At 36.6% G+C, this 25,564-nt stretch overlaps 1 protein-coding gene across 1 annotated transcript; it reads right to left on the minus strand.

Annotated features, from left to right (window-relative positions):
* Positions 1-19,294: 19,294 nt before the first annotated feature.
* LOC111889712 (probable galacturonosyltransferase-like 7) lies at positions 19,295-21,200 on the minus strand. The gene has a single exon (XM_023885864.3). It carries the CDS (start codon positions 20,621-20,623, stop codon positions 19,529-19,531), a length of 1,095 nt encoding a protein of 364 aa, XP_023741632.1. The 5' UTR covers positions 20,624-21,200; the 3' UTR covers positions 19,295-19,528.
* Positions 21,201-25,564: the final 4,364 nt, after the last annotated feature.

The raw sequence follows: 25,564 nt of genomic DNA on the forward strand, positions 1-25,564 counted from the left end.
AAACCACCAAAAACAACACCTACTCGGCGAGTAGGGTCGTCTACTCGGCGAGTCCGATCGAATATTCGAGAAGATAAAGACTTAAAGACCCAGAGACTTATCGCATACGGGGATTGAGAGATGGACTCGGCGAGTCGGCACCTGACTCGACGAGTCGTTTCGCAAATATAAAGATAACTTCTCAGATCGACGGAAGAGATTTCTGAAACCCTTCTGGAGAGGATAGCTGAGATTGAAGAGCCAGGAGAACCTTGGAGAACGAAGATACAAGCTAGAATCCAATTCCAAAGGAGATTTGAGGCAAATTTCATCATTCTACTTAATCTTTTGTTTTCAATTATGGCTAGACAATTAGAATTTGTTTATTTGTTGTTTATTACCTCAATCATGAGCTAAAACTCTTAAACTTCTGTTTGGGGATGCAAAATTGAGACTATGGTTTGATATTTGGTAGGATTAATTCAATGTTGGTGATTTTTGTTAGTTTTAGCTTGCTAAAGAACCTTGTGTGTGAATGATAATTAATTTTCTGTTAATAGGAAGGTAATTAAATAGTATGAACATCTTTTGATTATCAACCTCATATGTTTATGTGACCACTTTATCATATGTCTAGGATTAATGAACATGAAACTAGAATTAATAAGAAAATTAGGTAAATTCATGTGTGAGCTTGTGTGATGACCATCAACAAGAAGTTAATTAAAGGACCAAATTAGTTAACTATTGCAAATCTAAATTAACTTGAATAATTAATCTAGTGAATTTAATTAAATTAGACAACTGATCACTGTTTGAGTTAGTTTATTCACTAAGGATTAGTGTAGTGAACGCGAATCTAATCACTTGAATCGGTAACCAACAAAAGAGTTAATCCATTGCACTATTACCATAATATCAACCATAGGATCAATTGAGTTAAACTAAACAGAAGTCCTTCCCATTATTGAATCTAGTTAATTCTTTGCTTTTCTAGATTTTAAATTACGTGATAGTTAGTAAGTTTCTAGTCTTGTAAAACTAGAGAAAACCCCTACTTATTAATTAATTTAGATAGAATTAGTTTTTAGTTTTAATTTACCGTTCCCTGTGTTCGATACTCTGCTTATTTAGCTATACCACAATTGATAGGTCCACTGTCTTTGTGTGTTTATTTTATAATTAAAAGTAGGTTTAAAACTAAGTGAGTTTGCACACACCAAGTTTTTGGCGTGGTTGCCGGGGAACGGTTCTAAAATTAACATTAAATTCTAGTTTAATAGATCATTTGTGTGGGATCTATCTTACACAAAGTTAATTCTACGGTAATTTATAATTAGAAAAAGTTTTAATAAAAATCCGTTTTTTAAGTAATTAGAAAATTTTTCTGTTTTTGCCTTCAACTCGCCGAGTGCAATCGTGCCGACTCGGCGAGTTCATCGCCGATTCACAGTTTTAATTTTTATTTATTTTTGTTCTTTTTACGCGTTTCTTGTTTTGCCTATAGTTGTTTCATGACCCGAGGATCTGATACACCTCTGGTCCCTCCTCTTGAAGACCCGTAATCCGCATTACGGAGGAGCAAAGGAAAAGCCGTTGGAGAATCCGCTTCTTCAAAGAATTCGCCACTAAAGAACCTCAAATCCGTTTTCAGCAAGAAGAGGAGCAGCAAATCAGGAGCATCCAGTGCCTCTTTGAAAATCGAAGACCCAATTAAAGAAGACACCGCGTACGAGACCGAGGAAGAAGAACCCACATACGAGCACAAATCCGATTTCGAAGACGATTTAGCTATCATTATGGCTAATATCGATGAAGTCCTCATGGGGGAATGGAAGAAGAGAATGCACGATGACACTGGCCCGAGACTTGTGCAACCCACAATTCCCGCTACCGCTACTTTCGAGTTAAAGGGTCATATTCTCGCTCAACTCAAGGATATTCCTTTCTATGGAAAAGACCACGAAGACGCCTACAAACACTTGGATGAAGTAAATGATGTGGCTGACTACTTCAATGTACCGAATGTGCCACGCGAGACCCAACTACTTCGCATGCTTCCAGTCACATTCAAGGGTGCTGCAAAGGATTGGCTCAAGTCACTTCCTCCCGGATCAGTCACCACATGGGCCAAGATGAAAGAAGAATTCATAGACCACTTTTGCCCACCTTCCAAAATATCTAAGTTGAAGAAAGCCATCGTCAACTTCGAGCAACAACCCGATGAGTCTCTTTATGAAGCTTGGGAAAGAGACAAAGGTCTTCTTAGAAATTGCCCACACCATGACCTCAATAGCCAACAAGAGGTCTCCATATTCTATGATGGAGTCAATGTCAGCACAAGGCAATTGCTCGATTCACAAGGCCCGCTCAGGAAGAAGGCACCCCCGGTAATCAAGGAGTTAATTGAAGAATTCTCTAAGCATTCTATAGAATACCACAATCCAAGAAATGAAGTAAGTCGGGGGGTAGTGAACTCGGCAAATGATGGCATGGCGGCGGTGATAGCTAAGCTCGATAGTCTAGATAGAAGGATGACAAAAATGGATCAAACAATTCATGCTATTCGAGTTGGATGCGAGAATTGTAAAAGGCCCCATCTCACAAAGGATTGTGACTTGGATGAAAATGGAAACAAGAAAGCTCAAGTGTACTACTCAAGCGCCGATCGATACGACGAGAATTGGCGGAAACCGAAGAAGGAATGGCTCCCATATGAAGAATACAAGAAGGCTAAGGAGGAGAAATACAAGTAGAAAGAAAGGGGATTTTATCAAAAGGAAGAACCGGTTATGGAAAAGAAGGCCGATTTAGAAGAAATGTTCACTAGATTCATAGTCGCGTCCGAAAAAAGGCACAATGATCATGATGCTGCTATACAAGAAACCAGAAATATGCTAAGGAATCAGCAAACATCTATTCTCAACATTGAGAAACGGCTAGGACAACTTGCACATCAAGTGAACGAGCAAAGACCAGGTCAACTTCCAAGTAACACCGAAAATAATCCGAGAATGGAGAATTTGAACGCTGTGACTTCCAGCTATGAAGAAATTCTCACACCTGCACAGAAGATCTCCAAGGTGAATACAGAAAAAGCAGAAAACTCAGCTCCAGCTAAACCCGACCAGACTCGCTGAGTCCCTTTAATGGACTCGACGAGTCCATGCGTAGATGACAAAACTGTTAAGCCTTACAGTCCTCCTTTGCCATTCCCAATCAGAGCCATGCCTAGTGAAAAAGTTAGAGCGTATAAAGCTTTCATGGAGCATGTTCAAGCCCTTCAAGTCAACATTCCATTTGTGGAAACAATGCTTCAAACACCCAAGTACTTTAACTTGCTCAAGGGTCTCTTTGCTGCTAGGAAAGATATAGCTGAAGTTGCGGAGATAGTATTGAGTGAGCTACCAGAGAAGAAGGATGATCCGGGGAGCATCATAATTCCATGCCAATTTGGAAATGTACTTGTCACTCAAGCGTTGACCGATTCGGGTGCAAGTATCAACTTAATGCCCTACTTATTCTTCAGGAAGCTGAATTTACCGGAGCCAAGGCTAGTTAACATGAAGATCCATTTGGCGGACAAGACGACAATTCATCCAAGAGGCGTTTGTGAAGATCTTCTCATTAAGGTCGACAATTTTATTTTTCCCGTAGACTTGTGGTGCTTGATATGGAAGAAGACCCCGAAATTCCAATTATTTTGGGGAGATCATTTTTGAACACCGCATGTGCATTAATTGATGTATGTGAATCCACACTAACGTTGAGGGTCGGAGACGAGTCAGCGGTGTTTAAAGCTTTACCAGAGATCAAGCAAGAAGAAAAAGAAAAGAAGAGATCTCGTTCATTGATTTGGATGATGAGATACTACAAAAAGAACTTGCACTTTTGCAAGAAAAAGATCCAAGCAAGTTGTTGCTACGCTCTGGAGTTAATGAAGATTTTGACAAAGACTTGGAGGAGATAGAAAAGCTGATGAAAGGAGCCGACTCGAAAAACACAGTGGGAAGTGTGGAATACGATCCGACTCGCCGAGTCGCTTTCCCAGACTCGACGAGTCCAGTCGAATTTACCAACAACTTGGATGATTTTGATCTGCTTGTTACCAGCTCCTTGTATGCTCTGGACATGAAGATTTTCCCTCATTCTTTAGAAGAACAAGCAGCAAAAGGAGAAGTGGATGGTGAATTTCAACACGTTCATGTAGCATGCCTTGATACGATTATGCAAGAAGAAGAAGATATTCCACTTGAAGATGAGGCAAGCTTTAGAGAAGAGGAAAAGGCAAGGGATAGGAGAGATGATGTTGATCAACCATTCATTACCAAACCTAGAGCATGAGTTTTCACCAAATATGAAGTAATTAAGTTTAAGGAAAAGGAAGTGCAAGAGAAGGTGCAAAAGAATGGGGTGAAGAAGAAAAGAGAATTTAATGCAGCTGAGGATGATGCTATAAGGAAGAAGAAAGAAGACTTGAGACAAGCTTACAAGAAGAAAATTCACGCTTACAAGACGAAGTACAAACCGCAAAAGATTAGGCCTGCATTCCCGATGCAGGAAGATGAAGAAACGTAGATGGGAAGGAGTCCAGTTAACGACTCCTTAAAAAGAAGCGCTTGGCGGGAGGCAACCCGTTCTTTTTAGAGTTTGCTTTCTTTCATCTTTTTCGTTTTAGTTTGGTTTTAGTTTTTAGGATTTTATTCATCTTCCAAATCATCAGACATGATTGCTTGAGAGTGCGTATGGACTAAGTGTGGGGTGGAATAAATTTTTAATGGCAAAATGATTTTATTTTCTGAATTGTTTGCAAGAGACTCGCTGAGTCTGACCATGACTCGACGAGTCGATTCAGATTCCAGATGAGTTTAAAAATCGCGACCAGACTCGCCGAGTCTGACCCTGACTCGACGAGTCGGTTTTTATTTACAGAAAAAAAATTAATTTAAAATTATTTTTACAACCGGTAACTAGGGTTTTTAACCCTAATGAAATCAGTTCTCCCCCTTCACTCGCCGTGCGCATCCATTTGTGCTCTCTCTCAAGCATTCATCATCCTCTTCACTCTTTCTTCAAGATTTTCTATTTCCATCACCAAAGGTACTTAATTTCTGTGAAAGCCATGATTTTTAGATGATCTAGGGAGTCAATTTCATAGAAAACCCGATTTTGAGTTTTGGTGAATTTTTAGGGTTTTGATTTTACATCAATTATGTTGTTTTGGATGATTATTCTTGCCCTAATACATCTTAGTAATGTCAGTGGACAAAACCCTTGAAGAAATTTTGAGATTTCATGGTCCAATTTTGGTCGACTCATCGACTGACACGTGCAGTTCATACGACTCGCCGAGACGTTCATGGACTCGACGAGTCCAGTCGGGGGACCCAGGTGTAATCTGTTTTGATGATTTTCTATGTTTTCTGTGTTTTGTGTTCTTTGTTTTGCAGGGACAATGTTTCACAGGGGTCACGGCTCAAGTGGACACCAAGGAGATTTTCCTTGGTTGAACTTTCCTCAGATTGAATCGGCCTCTACCATGACGAGATGGAAGAAGAAGCTGGCTGAAGTCAGAAAAAAGGAGATTTATGTACCCAACAGGGTTGATTGGGATTGGTTGCAAAGTGTTCGGTATGAGGAGGAGTTAGCACCTTATCTTTTGAAGGAATTTACATACGAGGGGGAGACAATGGTTTGTGATGGATGGAGCAAGGTCTTTAGAATTCAAGAACCAGTGTACCGGGAGCTTTGCTGGGAGTTTTTCTCCACAGTATCTTTTCGTGGAGGAGACGATTGCTATCACCCGGCGAGTTTCAGTTTTTGCCTTGGAGGCGGGTTTCATCAGTGCTCTGTGATTGATCTTGCTTGTCGGTTGGGGATTTATGACCGACCATTGGTCTTGACTGCTATTTTTCGTGCCTTTTTGGAACACTCTCACAAGGTGTTCCCCGATGGTGTTACGAGTACGAGTTGGTGGAACACGATCGCCAACAAGTTGTACATTCCAAAGTCGGCCCAAGAAGGAAGTAATAGGTCACCCACGCACCGCCTCATTCACCGCCTTATCTCTACCACCATCAGCCAACGGAAGGACGACGACAAGGTTTATAACCTTGATGTCTTTTATCTTTGGAGCATTATCACACCAGACACCTTTTGCAACATTCTGTGGTGTTTGGTTTCTTATCTGTCGGAGGGTGCTGTCAAGGATCGCAAAACCTCCAAAATTAATGGTGGCATGTTCGTCACCCGGCTAGCCAAATCATTTGGGTTGATGACCCATGGTGCGTGGAATTTGATGACGGTGATTCCTACCCCTCCATTTAATCCCATTCTTTTTCGGAGGGCTAGGATTATTGAGGATTATGGCGGTGGTCATTATGCTATCCCGCATGATAATCCGGTGGTTGGTCCCGAGGCGCCGGGAAGGAGGGTTAGGCCGAGGCGAGAGCGAGACGTGGAGGAGGAACCGCCGGTAATTCTGGTGGATAATGATGAAGTCCCAATGGACTGGTATAATGTTGAGATGAGGAGAATGCAAGATCAAATGGAAAGGAGTCTCAATTTTAGCAGCCAGTCCAACATTCAACTTTTTGACCACTTCCATATTCCGCATATCGATGGTGGTAACTTCCCATACATTCCATCTTGGGATGAGGTGATTAATGCAAGGAGGAGTGACGCTAGTGGAAGTGGAGCTGCGCATGATCATGATGATGAGGAGGAGGATTAGTTCTTTTATGATTTGTTGAACAATTTTTAATTTGTTTTTGTTTTTGTTTTTGTTTGGTGTGTTTGAATTTAAGACTTTTATTTTATGCTTGATGTTTAATTGCCTTGATGACTTTCAGATTTTGGGATTAGGAATGCTTGCATAAAAGGGTCTAGAGGTTGAGAAAGAAAGAAGAAAATATAAAGAGTGGAAAAGAGTCAAGAAAGGGCGGAGTTTAGAGTTAAGGTGTCGATTCCGGTCCTTAGAGACATGAGTGAATGAGTCTAGAAGTTTTGTGAAGTTTTGAAGATTTGTCAAAAGCTGGAACAAATGCAGAATGTAATTTTTTTCCACCCAGTGGTCTACTCGCCGAGTGCACTTAGTTGACTCGACGAGTCGCCTTGTATTTTCGCAATTTCGAAGCTGTCCACGACTATACTCGACGAGTCGCTTATATGACTCGCCGAGTCACTCAATTTTATACCAACAAGACTGCCGATTTGATGTTGTTGAATATATCACTTGACCATTTATTCTTCCCTATTGATTCTTGAAGAGTACACTATGTTTCCTGCCTATTTGGAGCTGCCCACGCGAAATTTTGACACCCAAGACATGGATGAGCTGTTCCCATGTCTAAAGTCAATTGATGATGGAGCTGAAGAGGAGAGATATCAACCTAGCGACTGCTACCACAGGGGAGTTTGTTCCAATTCCCTTTTTATTTTTGTTCTTTTTCATGCATAATATGCAATGGGGACATTGCATAAATTAAGTGTGTGGTAGGGGGTTGGTCACATATTAGTAAATCTAGAATCTTAATTTATGTCTAATTTAAAAAAAATTTGCATACCAAAATTGTGACTTAGGGATTAATTTAGGAAATTTTGGTAAAAAGTAATTAGGATTCCATGTTAGAATTGTGTGGATGATTGCAATATGTTTAGCATCGTGTACCAGAAATGTATCCAGGAAAATTATTATCGTTAGCCAATAAAGGTTGAGGTTGAGCGCCCCTTCTTAAGCGTGTAGGATTTTGAGTGAAAAAGGTGAGGTACATGTTTAAAAAAAAAAAAAGAGAATTGCAAGAAAAGTTGAAGAATTTTGGAGAAAATAAAGTGAAGATCAAAAGATCAAAATTCCAAGAAATTCAAAAATTGAAGATACCAAAAATCAAACAACAAAGGTGGTGAATTCAAAGAAATCAAAGATCAAATTATCAAGGAAGTGAAGAATTCAAAAGAGCTCCATAGTGGTATCATAAATTGTAATTCTAGATTATGTATGCTTGGGTTGCTCAACTAAAAATACCTTGAGGGTAAGAGGTTTTCTACGGATGGATTTGGAGGGATGCATAAAGTGAGCATAGTTCGGGGTGAGTGGGCGAATGTTTATGAGGATTGTGAGTATTTGGAGTATGGGGGGTATTTAGGAAAAAAAAATTTAGACACAAATGTACGCGTTGCGGTCTTGGCATAATGGATTGGTTATATTGGAGTTGTCATATGTGATTCTAATATGTTAAAATTTAGTTTTGCTTGGGGGCAAGCAAAAGTCAAGTGTGGGGTATTTTGATATTTGCATATTTAGTTCATATTAAGTATAGATTTTTTATTATTTATTAGCTAACATATCATGGACAAAAGGTACTTAAAAGTGTTTGAATTATGTTTTCAGTCCAAAAGTGAAGCTCGGAAGCAAAAGGAAGCAGGAGAAGCGGTTGGGAGCTCGGGAATTGAACAGAGAAGGAAACCACCAAAAACAACACCTACTCGGCGAGTAGGGTCGTCTACTTGGCGAGTCCGATCGAATATTCGAGAAGATAAAGACTTAAAGACCCAGAGACTTATCGCATACGGGGATTGAGAGATGGACTCGGCGAGTCGGCACCTGACTCGACGAGTCGTTTCGCAAATATAAAGATAACTTCTCAGATCGACGGAAGAGATTTCTGAAACCCTTCTGGAGAGGATAGCTGCGATTGAAGAGCCAGGAGAACCTTGGAGAACGAAGATACAAGCTAGAATCCAATTCCAAAGGAGATTTGAGGCAAATTTAATCATTCTACTTAATCTTTTGTTTTCAATTATGGCTAGACAATTAGAATTTGTTTATTTGCTGTTTATTACCTCAATCATGAGCTAAAACTCTTAAACTTCTGTTTGGGGATGCAAAATTGAGACTATGGTTTGATATTTGGTAGGATTAATTCAATGTTGGTGATTTTTGTTAGTTTTAGCTTGCTAAAGAACCTTGTGTGTGAATGATAATTAATTTTCTGTTAATAGGAAGGTAATTAAATAGTATGAACATCTTTTGATTATCAACCTCATATGTTTATGTGACCACTTTATTATATGTCTAGGATTAATGAACATGAAACTAGAATTAATAAGAAAATTAGGTAAATTCATTTGTGAGCTTGTGTGATGACCATCAACAAGAAGTTAATTAAAGGACCAAATTAGTTAACTATTGCAAGTCTAAATCAACCCGAATAATTAATCTAGTGAATTTAATTAAATTAGACAACTGATCACTGTTTGAGTTAGTTTATTCACTAAGGATTAGTGTAGTGAACGCGAATCTAATCACTTGAATCGGTAACCAACAAAAGAGTTAATCCATTGCACTATTACCATAATATCAACCATAGGATCAATTGAGTTAAACTAAACAGAAGTCCTTCCCATTATTGAATCTAGTTAATTCTTTGCTTTTCTAGTTTTTAAATTACGTGATAGTTAGTAAGTTTCTAGTCTTGTAAAACTAGAGAGAACCCCTACTTATTAATTAATTTAGATAGAATTAGTTTTTAGTTTTAATTTACCGTTCCCTGTGTTCGATACCCTGCTTATTTAGCTATACCACAATTGATAGATCCACTGCTTTTGTGTGTTTATTTTAAAATTAAAAGTAGGTTTAAAACTAAGTGAGTTTGCACACACCAGTGTTAAAGAATGTGAATTATGTAATGGAGAATTGCAAGACCTAACCACACATTTGGAACCGATGCAAACCATTATAGTTCTCAAGAAATCCATCAAAGGAATTGATAAATTTAGGAGAAATAGGGCAAAGAAATTGGGGAAGAATTGAGAGAAGAAACCCTAATAAACAAGAATGGGGGTTCTTCGCCACTCTCCACTCGTTACAAAAATGGGGGTGATTGAGATGGAATTTAATGGTGGAGTATGGTGGTTTAGTGACATATAATGGATGAGACGATTGGTGGTGGTGATTATTTATGGTGTACCCGATGACAGTAGGTGGGTTCTGTTATGGCAGCATAAGAGAGAGAGAGAGAGAGAGAGAGAGAGAGAGAAAGAGAGAAGGATAGAGAGATAGATAGATAGAGAGAGAGAAAGAGGGGTCCATTTATTTTTAATATTTATTAAATATTAAAAAAATATTAAAAAAGACGAAGAAGGGTATAATATTCTTTTCAATTTGGGAAATGCCATTTTCCACCTACAAACATGGTCAAAAGGAGCACCAATCCAAAAAAGTTGGGGGTTTGACTAAAACTTGAAAAAAATACATAACACGGTCAAAAGAACCATCATTGTAGTAACAAAGTTTCAAAGGAACATTTTGTAATATCGTTGCCAAAGTCTCTGTGACTTTAAAGCCTCGACATCACAAAAAGGATATTGCATATAAGGTTGAACTCTAACACATTTAGTAGTGACTAGAATTTGGAATTGTGAAATAAACATTGTTGGAATAGTGTCTAATGGATCCGTTCACAAATGAATGACCACAGAGAGACATAATATGCATGTTTATAACATGGCGTGACTGATATTTTATTCAAGTGTTTAGTTGATTACTCGAAACATTTTATAATGAATAAAGTCTAATTAATATGGTGATTAAATAATAAGAGGTGTATTTATTTTCAATAGTTTTGAGACCATAGTTAATTCGATTATTATTGTGTTTCACTTTTCATGTTTTACTTCCCGGATAATTGGATTATTCAAAACTCCACAGTCGCTCGTAGTTTTGGAAGTAAGTAGCGAATTAAGACTATCATGAATTGAATTGTAGATTGTCTATGGGGATTAGACATAACAATTGTTTGCTACAATGTTCATAAGTACTTTTGAAAATGAAGATTTTGAGTATTGGATAAACCCACGCTTAGAGAATTACTTCATGGATTTTATCACGAGTAATTCTGAGACGATAATATCTTATATTCTTGAAACGGAGATATATGAACTGTTGTTTACAAGTTGGTTGTGCATTGATAATACGTAAACGCATCAGTAACTTGATGTTATAAAATGTATTGTTGTACATGATTTGATGTATGAATAGTACAATCATATAAGTCGAAGTTTATCAGTTCCTTTTGCCCTAACAGGAAAAGCAATATATGTAGGCCCCTCGATGATTTGATGATGACATCTAAAGTGCTTGGTCAAGCCTGGACTGAATTGATGTGTTCAATTAGTATTCTGATTTCAGTCGTCATAAATCAGAAAGTGGGAAACAAAACTTGGACAATGAGATTAATTATAATCCATGTCTCATGTGCTTACGATATCTTGTAGAACGGAAGATTATTTGATCACTTATCTTAGGACATGTAACTGACTGGGTCAGACTTCGACAGTAGCTTTGAGTGCTACAATTTGCTAATTAGTTTTTGAAGTATATATTGACAACTACAGTTATTAGAATTATCCAAGTGGGAAATTGTTGGATTAGGTGTCTAAGCTCATAACTATAATTAGTATATACTTAAATTGATAGTAGCACAGTCCTTTTGGGTTGCCCTCAAAACTAGCAATTGGACAAATGATTTTGGAGAATGAGGTTAATTTATTATTTGATTAATAAATTGAAATAAATGATTTTTTTAATATATTATGAGAATAATATATTAATTTGAAATATTAATATTTAATCAAAAATTAATTGGAATTAATTTCAGGATTAAAAGGAATTACCTAAAAGTGCAGGGATTAAATTGTAATTGTTCAATAGTTGAGCAAGAGGCAATCTAGAACAATCCATAAGGTGGGGACGATTTCTTGGAGCCTAAGGGTTTCTAGAATAATCCATGGTGGATAAATAGGAAAGTGGATAATTACGTGGTTTAAGATAATCTTGGATTAGGGCTTATCTAGGGTTTCCTGACTGCACTATAAATATGATATAACCCTATGATTTTCGGTCAACCCTCTTTAGAAGAGATCCAACCAAAATTTTGAAGTCTTATCCTTCTTCTCAACCATTCTTCCTTGCTAGTGTTGGGCGCGAACCATTAAAGGCGTGACATTTGTGACGCTTGCTCTCAAGGCTTCAATAACACAAGAATTTGAATTGCTATTACTATATAGTGATAAATGTATGATTATTCTAACCCTATTTGTGAATTTCAAAACATATAGTAGCATGCTAGAGTTTTCTATTTTGTTGTTCAAGTTGTATGTTCAATTAGAGAAAACGTAGTTCAAATTATTTAGGGTTGCATGCACACATGGGATTTATGTGTCTTGCATAATACCCATCATATACAATCATGTGCCTAGCCCTAGAGTATCTTCCAACCCATCACATACTCAAAGGCTCATCCATGTGGTTTATTTCAGCCCAATTAAACAATAATAGGCCCAACCCTAGGTTTATTCAACCATGCCATACAAACATGCAAGCGTCATAAAGACAACTAGCATCCAACATACACAATTCAGTGGGCTGATATTGGCGCTTTTGACCCACAAGCATAGTGAGAAGACTCACTTTTAAGTGAAGATAACCGGATAACACACTCAAGTTGCTACTACCATGGCTCCCCATGTTGATCATAACCTAAAATCAACCCTAATTCATAATTTGGGTTTTAACCCATAATCAATGGTCCAAATCATCTTTTATCTTCCTTAGGGCAAAAGAACATTTTGTCTTTCCCGTACATGAACCAACTATTCAAGGCCCAAATCCCCTGATGACCTAAGGCCCAAAAATGGCCCAAATGGGTTTCTGGGAGTACGCCATGCGTACTCCCCATTATGCCCAGCGTACAGCTAGATCATAGAAAAGGTAATGGGACAAAACCCATAACGTTAAGCGTACTTAAGGGTTACACCTAATGTAATCCCATATTGTCCAAAACCACACTTTTAGCTCTTAATGCTTATAAACCAAACGTCTAACTTATAGATCTTGATCTTGCAAAAGCATTAAATGATAAAGTTGACAACTTTAAGCTTTTTCATGGCTTAATAGAGCCCAACATCAAACCCTAAGTATAATACATCCTTAAATGATCTCAAACTCTTGCATGAATGAGAAATAACCACAAAGACTTCCTTTTATGACTCAAAATCCATAGAAACATCATAAAGTATCAACCTTGAGCCCTGGAGTAACTTTTACTCACAAGAACCAAACCATGGGACAAAAAAATATGAAAAACTAACCCTAAACTAGATCTAAACCAAATAACCATAAAGGTGTGAGCTTTATACCTCCAAAAGCCTGCTAATGGAAAGAAGACTCTGGATCTACAAGCTCCAAGCTCACCAAACACCAATAATGAACTCCTTATTCTTCTTAATGCACCAAGATCACTCTGGAGGTCCAAAAAAAAACTTTCAAGAATTAGGGTTTTGAAATGAGGAGATAAGGGAATGGAGGCTGAAGGTAAGGAAGGTATTAAGGGCATAATGTCCTTTAAATAGGGACAAACCCTAAATATTAGGGTTTGGGACCTATGTGAGTACGCCCTACGTACCACTCGAGTACGCCCAACATACTTGAATGAGCCCCATCAACTATTTAATGATTTATGCATGACGTACCTATGGGGTACGCGCTGCGTAAGGACCAAAATGAAATTTTCAAAACTTTAAGCCGAAAATGAATATTTACCTACAACCCGGATGTTACAACTCTCTCCCACTTGGATCAGGCTTTGTCTTGGAAGTCTACTATTGCAAATAACTTTGGGTAGTGTTCTCTGATCGGTTTTGGAACAACTCGTGTGTATGGTTTATTGTTTTAAAAATGAAAATTTTATTATGGAATTTTGGGACATTACAGTAATGGAAACACAAACACATACTTTCAGCACATACAAAGAGATATATAAAAAAAGTGGAAAAAATTTATGAATTACCTCTCCTATTTCACCTTTTCCGTTTGCTATCCTTCGCTCCACTTCCAAATCACTTCGGCTCCAAACCATGTTAGTCACCTTTTCCTTTTACCATCCTTTGCTCTATTAATAAATGTCTTCCTCGTATGTATGTTTATCTATCAATATTTCTACTCTCCCATTCTCAATTTTGGCTGAAAAAGTCCAAGGCCATAGCGCTGCAGGCATAATTTGCAAAATATTAAGCAAAAACTACAAAAATAAAGAACATCAACAAATAGAAATAGAACAAACCTGAATTGTTGTAGTGGTATAAATATTTTCTTCAAAACTCATAACTACTTTTCTAAGGTCTTGTATCCCCCATCCCCTCATCTCCTGTAGCCTATAGCCTGAAGGTGTAGCATTATGGCGAATAGGAACTTACATGAATAATAAGTAATAATGTTGGCAAGCCCTAACTAATATAAAACAATAACTAATGAAAGCAAGAAAATGTAGGGCTAAGGATTTACCAAAATTTCAGAGTCGGAGAAGACACTAACAAAGTAAAATTAAAAGAGGGAAATAAATTGTTTTTTTTATCAATCCTAAAACATACACATCGCCTTTATATTTAACATCAACCATGATCAATTAAGTAAATTAAAAGAAGATATAAAATGAATTTGGAGAGAGATGTCGTGAATATACTTAAAATCCATTAAAGAGGAATCAGAAAAATCTGAAGATTGTTTGGGGATTACCTGAAGGTGTCAGAGTTTGTAGATGTACCTGAAAATGTTGTACCCATTTTGTAGGTTTTGGAGGGTAGAAGAAAGCAATCCGTTGATGATATAAAGAAGGTAATATTGACGGCAACAACGCCGATGATGCTTTGTTGCGATGCAAAGCTTTAGTTAATGGGTGGCGGCGAGGGAACCTTGGGCAATGACGGAGTGATGAGCCTATTGTAGAGAGAATACGGTGAGCGAGTTTGGAGAAGATTAAAACAAATGAACTGCAATAGAAATCTGTGTCAGGTGGTGGAGAAACTGCTAAAATTTCAAATATGAATGCGGTGGAAGAGTGAGAAGCTGACAACAACACTAGGTTATGCAAATTGGTGTTATGGAAGGATTTTATTGGACCGTAATAACGGTGAAGCAAACACTTAAAACATGTCTCATGGCCAAATCACGTATTCAACATTGACCACAGACTAAATAGGTGAGGCGATGGAGGGGCGAAGTGAAAAAAACGAACCAAAAAGACGAAAACTGTTGAATATTAAAATATTCTATGACAAAAACATCAAAAATCAAAGGTTATAATAATAATAATAATAATAATAATAATAATAATAATAGACAAAAAAAGACAAAAAAAAACAAAAGATAAAATATATTAAATCGTTTTAAAGACAATAAAATAACAAAAAATAAATACATTGAGAAATTCTATATATCACAACAAGAGAGAGAATAAGTACAACACCTATTGTAATCATTTATAAATTTAATAAAATATTTTTTTAATTATTTGAAACTTTCAACAAATATAGTACTTTAATATGTATTTCTTATCAAAAAAATTTTGTAAATGAAATATTAAACGATAACTAATTTTTCTTAATAATTGTTTATAACTTATAATTCATAGCTAAAAAGTTTAATTTAGTTACTTTTAAAGAGTTAGCTAATATTTATGTTATACATTATTTAAATGTCTTGCTTCCTAAAAACCGAATTGTAAAAACCGATCCAACCGAACTGTAATTTGGTTGGATTTGAATTTAGTTTGGACTATTCGGATCCATGTTTTGAAACCGAAATCCATTTGGATTTACTTGATTGGATCATATCAAACCGATTCATCCAAAAAAACACCCCTAATTGTACTCCAGTTTTAAGTGTAGGGTCACCTCTTCTCCTCTTCGTTTGTGTGTGAAAGAAGGAGCTGTTGCTAGCTAGCTGTAAAAGCTGACCTTTAAATTTTGAAAGGAGAGAGGGGATTGGAGGGAAATGTTCTCCTTTTTTCACACCGCCTTCAGCATTTCAATACCAATATACCATTTCCCTCCCTTAAATATGCTATAATTATATATATGCAATGCTATATTATTCAATTTATTCCCCTTTATTCACTTGGAAATTTAACAGGAGATTCTTGTCAACAGACAATAGGGTAATGCAGGGTCGACCTGTGGGCATGGGCAAGCTGGGCGACCGCCCCGGGCCCCCAAATGCCAAAGGGCCCCATATTACACTTGTTTTATTGGTTATATACTATCAACCCATTAATTTTAAGTCGGTTGGACTATTTTTTCACAGCCCAATACTCTAATCAGCACGTATCTAAAAGACGGAGCGGGAGGGAGCGAGACGTAGACCTGGCGTGCGTCCGACTTCCAAGGCATTGCAACTATTCAACAATCGATTTCATATGGAAAATCCAAACGACGTCTTCTCAGAAGCAACGATTATCCTTCTTTTGTTTCTTATTCACGATTTCAAGTGAATCTGATTTCTTATCCTTCTTTTTATTGTTTTTGAATTCGTCCACAACCACAACACTTTAATAGAATCTGAATTGAAATTCAGGGAATCGAACGATTACTTTAGAATCGTGAGTCTGATTGCTTCTCCGATTCTCCTTGGATTTCTTGAATTCACAGTCGCTGTCTCACTTGGATTTCTCTCTCAATCGCCTGAAGTTTGAAGTTTCAGTCTTTTAGAATGAAGGGTTAGAGAATAAATTGGTTTTTGATAATCTGATTGTGAATCTCTGTAAGTTCTAGCCTTCTTGAAAATTTTAATTCTTTTCTAAAATTCGATTTTTTATGAAGTTGTGCAAGTTAGAGACAAAATCGAATTTTAATTTGGTTAAGTTAGAGACAATTCTTGAACTTCATTTGCTTACTTTGGATTTCTGAATGTTAATCTTCTTAATTTGGATTTCTCTGTCTTTCTAAACTTCAGAATTTTCTGTTGTATTGGGATAACATACATATTGTGCATGATATGGTGATGGAGGAAGACAATTCATATGTGGATAAAAGGTGGGGAGGAGAGAAATTAGAGTGATGGTAATGTTGTTTCCAAGAAAAGAGTAAAGCCCCATTTTAAAGGGGGTTAAGTCTTCTTTGGATAACTACTTTTGCTGCATAATCCCAATTTCCTTTAAAGACCTTGCTTTTAACATCATTTAGTTAGATTCAACAAAAATTAAAAACCCATACAACTACATAACTCTAAACCCAGAAATATGATGATCATACATATTCAAAACCATGATTTACTTTGTAATGTAAAGAAATCTTTCAAGTTGCATAAGATCAAAACTGGATAAGAACTTTGTTAACAAATACATTGCTTGATCGCTGTAAATTAACTAACACTTTATTTAACTGTATATCAATATCTAAAGAGATTAATAAAATTTTAATTAATAAAGTTACTTTTTATTAATAATAAATTTTAGGTGTTATCCTATTTTATCCAAGAAAAAATTGTATGAAGGGCCCCAACTTTTATTTTGCCCCGTGCCTCATAATGTCTTGGACCGGCCCTAGGGTAATGCTACAAAAAACAAGTTAAAACAATAAATATTTTTTCTCTCTAACACTTGTAAATAGGGTTGTAAACATGATCAAGATTTAGAAAAATGGATACACTACAATATACCAAACCCACCAATGCACTCCACATGATCAACCTGTGCATTACAGACACGCACATTAATCTGTTGTTTACTCCCTCTCATTATCTTTGATCTTTATATATATATATATATATATATATATATATATATATATATATATATATATATATATATATATATATATATATATATATATATATATATATATATATATATATATATATATATATATATATATATATATATATATATATATATATATATATTACCTTATAGACAACTTTATCAAAAATCAACTTATAAATAACTTTTTATAATTGGTCCTATTATCTTTTATTTACGAGAATAGTCAACTCCCGTAGTTTTCCCGCTAAATGAGAAAAATTTTAATTTTACATTATACCAGTTAAATGAGAAAAAAATTATTTTTACATTATACCAATTAGAATTGGCCTTCTATGGTTTATGATAATAAAAGTTCAAATTTGTAAAATTTTATTTTTATATTATATTAATTAGTTGTGAGACCCGTATAGTAAATAAGTTTATTAAAAAAAATATGAAGATCTACACATTTAAAAAGTTTGAATTTATAAAAAATGAAAGAAATTATATTAAAATGTAATGTTCAATTTGTTATTATTAACCTTTTTTTTTAATTCGAACAAAAGAAATAATTAGATTAAATTTAAAAACTTAGAAATTAAAAGGAAAATTATACTGATTAAATTGATATGTATTTGTTATTACATTTATTATAATTATTTTATTTAAATATTATATAAAATTTAATAAAATAGAAAAAAAAATCATAAAATAACATGTTGAAAAGCCTTTGGATGTTGACTCTTACACTACCACCATGTGTGAACGGGGTACGGGATAGAGCGGTTTATGCGCGTATTCTCATTGAGATGTCGGCTAATGCTCTTTGGCTAAAGAAATAAAAATCAAAACGTTCACAGCTAAATGTGCAACCTCTACTTCTCTCCGAGTAGAGTATTCTTGGAATCCTAAGAGATGTGACCGTTACAAAATTTTTGGTCGTGACCAATCCTCGTGCCCCACTTATACGATTAGCTCCCCCGTCTAAGAGGCGCCCAAACTCATCCCGAGAGAAGTGGACAAAGAAGGTTTTCTAACAGTTAAAAAGAAGAGAACCAGAGCTACTCCTATCCCTAAAAAGAAGGTCCATGTTGACAACCACAAAGGAAAAGACAAGGCTCTAAAGATTGCTCAAGTCTATAAGCCAATCATTCGTGACCCAAAGAAAAAGAATGTGTCGTCGAACACGTTTGATGCTCTTTCACATCAAAGAGTTGACGATAGTGAAGATGATTCTAGTATCCCTCCTATCATCCTTTCCAAAGATTCCCTCCCAGCTTTCGATTCGGATGCCTCTCACGGTGGCCATATCTCTATTCCAGTTGATGAGGGTTATGTTTTAGATATTGTTTAGCTAGATCTTTGCTTTGGGGCATGTCCTTTTGCTTGGGCTTTTTTTTTGCTTGGACGTTTGCCCTCTTTCTTTGTAATTTCTTTTTATTTTTAATAAAATTTGCCAAGGGTATTCCCTTTTATCCAAAAAAAAAAAAACAATAAATCAAAAAATCATACAAAATAACATGCTTCAAATGCAATGCAATGAGAATATTATATTTTGACAAAAATAATTTTCTTTTATTAAGAGACTGAAAAATAGTTGGCCTCTTGAGGCTCGGTTTCTGATAATAAAAGTTAAACTCGTAATGGAAAATCATCCCAACACAAGACAAACTGGGTCTTGTTAATCAAATTTCACAAGAATCAAAAGGTAGGCATCTTCATGGAAAATCAGAAGCAAGATGGAAATTGAATATCTGTTGACTTTTATTATCATAATGCAGAAATAATGGGATAGAATACAAATCCAACAAAAACTATAAACCCCGAAAACAAAACAAACCGAACGTAATACAAGAAGAAGAAGAAGATGTAAGAAACAAATAAAAAAACATTGGTCTGAGTCGGAGAAATTTACCGGCGGAGGGGAGGGGAGGGGATAAATGATAATGATAATGATAAAATGAGATTGACGGCGGCTAGTATCCGTAGAGATCGTATGGAGCCCATAGGGCATCTAAGGGACAGGGGTGTTTGGAATCGAGTCTTAGCCATGGCTTCCCACTCCCACTCCAATGAAGTAAGCTGACCGGACCAGGGTGCAGGTCACGGCAGCTACCCTTGACGTTATCCCCGCCCAAGCCGTGTTGGTTCCATCCATGATCTATCGGAGCCACGTCTCCAGCAAAAACCAACAGGAACGGCGGCAACGATCCAAGCTCATATATCCGATGGTTCTTCTGGATCTCCATCCACCTCTCGATCCTTTTGGTGTAGCCGGAGTGCCTCCATTTACCCAGATCGATTACCATGACTCCCGTGTTAAAGTAACAAGGCTTCGGATTCCTGTCCTGGAAAATGCTAGAATACTGGCTGTTGGACCAGAAACCGGCGGTGAAATATTTTGTGAAGTTGGCGTGACAATATTCAGGTGCCCCGATGGTTTTCTCTCCTAAGCTTGTATTCCAAAGCTTCGACACGTCATCAACCACCACCAGATCCGAGTCCAGATAGATCACCCTCCCAACACACGCCTCCAATATATCCGCCAAGTAATTCCTCGCGTAATTTAACGGCTGCTCCAACGCCTGCCTCACCGATGTTGAGATTAATTTCCGAACAATCTCCGGCTCAAAATAGTACACCTTAAACTTCAATTCGGGGAAAGTTGACCCAACTAGGGTTTTCAGACCCGTATCCGAAACCAAAAAGTGGAAGAAAATACTCTCCGGGCATGACGAGTGTTGCAATATCGAATGAACCGCAGCAATCGAACCTCTTAAATACTCGAAATCCAGAGTAATTGCAACGTGCACCAGAGACGGATCGCATACATTCCCTGAACCTGAACCTTTCTTTGGTTCACATCCAGCGGCATTACGGAAAGTAGAAGCTCTACGAAAGGATGATACGCTGCCTGGATTATGACCACCGGGAAGACGAATGGGTCCGTCAATATGAGTATGAGAAGATCTTATGGCTTCAGCAGGATGAAAAGATTGGAGACAAGGAACTACAACAATCATGACCATTGTAGCGGATACAAAACCTGGAAATCTGATTATCCATTGCATCGTAAACCGCCCTTCTCCTGCTTTTCAATCGCAAATCAACACGGTCTGGGTCTGTCGACAAATATGAAATTGAAGCAAAAAGGAACGCTATGGTTGTTCCGTCAGAACTGAAAAGTAATTGAATTGGGAATCAGGACTAATTTTTTTATAAATCTCTACTTGAACCTTTACTATTAATCAGATGAAGGTGCTGCCGTGGGAACGAAGCCAAGTTCTTCTGTTACATAGAAAAGGGTAATGGAAGAAAAAGGAGAATCCATCCATGACAGAAAGAGAGGGTGACGACACTATGCGCCGACCAGTATAAGTGTCGGTGCTTTTATACACTGTTGTGCATCATCACTTTCCCCTCCTTTGTATCTTCTTCTTATCTCCTGGCCGACAAGGATTCCGTCCCCCACTCTTCGCCGGAGCAACGAAGTTGAGAATGAAGGACGGGAGAGAGAGAGAGAGAGAGAGAGGAGCAGGGAGGAGAAGGGGTGGTTGTTGTGGCTGGGTTTTTAATTTCGGATTCTGGAGATTGTGCGGTGACATAGTATTACTTACTATGTTGTTGGAATCAAGATTTGTATACTCTCGTTTATGGAAAACTTTATATTTGTAAATTTTTTATCTCTTTTAATATCCGTCTTTTTTTTTTTTTTTTTTTTTTTTTTTTTTTACATTTTCATCATATTTAAATTATTTATATATACTATTAATCGAAAAAAATAGGTAAACAAAAAGCTTTATGAATTTACATTTAGGCCACTTTTTTTTCCTCCACTTACTAATTTGGCCACCGCATAGTCTTTTAACAACATTGTATTTTAATTATAATTTTTATACCAAATTTTACACCGCCTTAAGGTTATGCTATCTTCTGCACTGTCTTCCTTCTATCTATTGTTCATCTATTTTGCCGTAAATTCCTCGCATACGTCCATTACCACAACTACAATAAGCATATACCATTTTCTTTCACGGCTTGTGGTTTTGATTGTTTCCTTTAACGTTTTCTACTCTTCATCGTTGACTTGTAATTGGTTTGATAAGTTCCGATTTTGATTGTTATTTACAAAGATGGAGGCGATGATGAAATTTGTTTGTGAAAACAATTTGCACCGTCAACCATGGGTGAACTTGAAGGCGGCAACTCGGAAGACATATCCGATTGGAATATGCAACCGGTGTTTGCAGCCATACCGTCTTTCATCCCCTTTTTCTAAGCCTCGTCTCATTGAAAATCACTGTTATGATTTCCGATTTTCAAATTTCTGGTGTTTCTTTATTCGTCTTTGTTTGTACTTTTGGAGCAGGGTGGTTTGATTTCCCCCTGATTTCTAGGGTACGTAGTTCTAAATTATTGGTTCTTACCAAGGGCGTCTCAACCGGTTTGGGGGCTCTAAGCGAACCAAAATTTTGGGGCCCGTTGTACTCACCTTATACTACAGTAAAAGTTGTACTACTCGTAACTTGGTAATCTTCTTGATTCTTCAACAAGGACCTAAACAAAATCAATATATTTAGTGTACACAATATTACCTTAAACTAAAATTTAGCATCTCCCAATTTATAACACCTAATTAAACAATTATGTACATTAACTTATGTTCATTTTTTTAAATATGTATTTCGAGTTAGTTAGCTTTTAATCAGAATATTAGATAAAATTAACGTACCTAGGCAATAAAAGATTCAAACTTTGTTCTTAAGAATGTTTTCAATTTCACTTCATTACATGTCAACATAAATATAATATTTCACATTTTAAAATACATTATGTTTTCACAAAAGAACAAAGTTTGTGATTCAATTACCACATCCTTGACTGTATATGTTGGTGTTGTGAGCTCCAACTGAAATAATGTTGGTGATTTGTTGTCATCAATATTATTTAAGTGTAATGGGATTACTTTGTGTGACCAAAGGTGATCTTGATAAATATTAAACAAATAAGGAAAGTGTGGAGCACACAATTATTTAAATTTGATCAAGTTTTCAAAGCACACTGTCATTTTAGGGGAGAAGCCCCTAAACAAACGGGAGTCCGGGGGCAGTGCCCCTGGCAGGATCCAAGGGGCAAAGCCCCTGGCTGGGGTCGAGCTGAGAGCAAATTTTTTTTATATAGGGTATATTGCTATATAAAAAAATGCATCAGAAAACCGTATTTTCAGAGAATTGACCATTGTTTGACCCTTATCCAAACTTCCGTTTTATGTCAGTTTTTATAGTTTATGACAGTTTTCAGACAAAGATCATAAATTCGGTTTTGGTCTCATTTTCTGCTACAGACGAAATTATCATCAAAGCATTCTAAATTCTTGTCTCTCTGAGTCTTATCTGATTAAAGAATATTGGGAGTACCACCCAAATGCTTTAATCTGAAAGTGTTTTACACAATTCTCAGAATTCCAAGCCTTACTGTACCCCAATTTCTAACAAATAAAACCTGAGATATAAAATTGAATGTTGAGTAAGGTTAAAGATCTTTATGTATAGTCTCTATGGAACTCATTACAATCAGTTCTAAAACACCTCTCATGAACCATCATCAACATGTAAGTGCTTTACAAATCTAGATGAGGAAATGTCAATTCCAAAGTTGTGACAACCTGAAATTTATTCCGTCGCAGTAACCCATTTCCGTTAATAAAATTTATTTTTATTGAAATTTTCCGTTAATTTTTGGGTTAGGCAAATCAATTAATGTTTTTATTTTATTTTATTAAGTGTCTTAACGAAATAAAAACACGTGAAACACCCTCGAATTCATTTTGAAAAGTTTTTAGTTTACGACCAAGTCGATTTACGACTATTTATTCGGGTACGACCATAAACTCTGTTTAACGTCGGTATTGGGTGGATCCCCACCTGGCCACAAACTCAAACCCTATATAAGGGTTGAGTGGCCTTCATTTGAGCCTTTTCACACCTCCTTATAACTTTCTCTCTCTACAAGTCGGTTTTGGTCAAGAAACGCCCCATTCAAGCTCCAAAATCGTAAGTAATCCTTCCTAGCTTGTTGTTTAGCTTGGTATGCATGCAAATTCATGATTGAATCATTCAAAAGCCCCAAAAACTTGTGTTTACGGTTGGGGAACACCTCCCAAAACCGTAAACTCCCATAAGGGGGTTTTGAAGCCCCAAAACCCTTCCAAAACCCTTCTAATGCTTATCTATGACTTAGAACCCCAAATCATGTCTTTATGGGTGTAAACATGAGTTTAAGGTCCATGAACATTCATGAACCGTAAACACCTTTTAAGGTGTCAAAATGCCCTTAAACACCTCCAAAAGCTTGCATAAGTGCCTAGAACCTTGTATCCCTTCATGTGATGCACCACATCATGAAAAAATGAGCCACACATGAGTTTACAGCCGTAAACCCAAGTGTTTACGGTAGTAAAATCACCAAGGGTCCTTTAAGAACCATAAACTCCATTTCCAAGGTCATTTCAGTCCCGATCACTTCATAAGCCTTTGATTCAACCCTAGAACCTTCCCTTATGCAATATAAGACCATTGAACACCCAAAAACACCCTACCCATGAGTTTACGGCCGTAAACTCATGGGGGATATGGTCTTTGGGCCGTAAACACCCCTAAGGGTTTACACTTGAGGAGTAAACTCCTTATCAAGGCCCTACACTCCTTAGATGCAAACCGTATCATTCCTAATACTTGAAATAAAATGTTTCCACGCATTAGAGTGTATTTAGTTACTTAATTAGTGACTAAATAACTAATTAGATACAATTATGTATCACTTCATGTTACATAGGACCCTCGCGTGTGTTCAAGTCCTAAATTGACACCTAGAGTCATACCTGGCACATCCTCGTTTGGTGAGTTCATACCCCTACACATTTTTCCGTGTTTTTCATGTTTTCAGGGGGGGATACAAGCAAAAGTACAAGGGTACTTGTACTCAAAACCTTTTATTTCGTATGAAATGTTTACATGTTCAGCATGCTTTTAACACAGGAAACCGTTTCACCAACCGACTATGAAAATAACTGTTGATTTAGTTTTCAAAACTAAAACAGAGGAACTTGTAAATCTTATCATAAAATGTTATATTTTATATTTTACAAGGGATTTCATGCCATTCATAAAACAAGATTTTCCATATTATTACTTGTAAATTCGTTATTCTTAAAATTGGAGACACGTCCTTGGTAACAGTCCACGGGTACGAGAGTGTAGGACTACCCCTGTAACCAGAATCCCATGGAGGGAGAACGTGACTTCTGTGTATAGATCTATACGGGACTGACTATCCCGCACCTTGCTGCTAGCTACAGTGGGACCGACAGGTCTACGGGTGACAAAGTCATAAAACGATATTGGCCCCGTTACGTGCCATATCTAGTTTATTGTATGGTTATGGAACTCGCAACTTAGATAATGGGGATTTACTTTTAAGTAATAATGAACCTAGTGAACTAACCTCAAAGTAATAACTGTTTTGCTTACTAGAGAGTATCAGTGATACCCTTAGGAATTAGTTCACTACCTACTTATTAGTTTTATATACGTGTTAAAACTAATGTACTTTATCAAGATTAACCCGACTTTCAAGGAAACTTTGCCTAACTAAACAAGTATGGTAGATATTTGTACACTTCATTAAGGATCGATAACCAACCTTTAACTTTTAAGGAAAATAAGGGTTTTTCCTGGGATAACTTAACTTTTTATAAACAGGTTGTTTAACAAACGGATAACCACACTTCTTGTATAAGAAAATATGGGATTTTCTTGGATAACAACTTTCCATAAAACCAAAGGAAACTTATTCTTTTACTAGAAACAAACAGCTTATGAACTCACTAGCTTTATGCTGATATTTCTAAAACTGCTTGTATTCTCAGGTTCACGTTAGACATGTATCCCGCTTACTTTTGGAGAAGACGGTGCATATAGAAGTCTCGTCTATACTTTTGTTCAAATTGATGT

Source organism: Lactuca sativa, chromosome 9 (assembly GCF_002870075.4).
Source record: "Lactuca sativa cultivar Salinas chromosome 9, Lsat_Salinas_v11, whole genome shotgun sequence".
Classification (NCBI taxonomy): domain Eukaryota; kingdom Viridiplantae; phylum Streptophyta; class Magnoliopsida; order Asterales; family Asteraceae; genus Lactuca; species Lactuca sativa.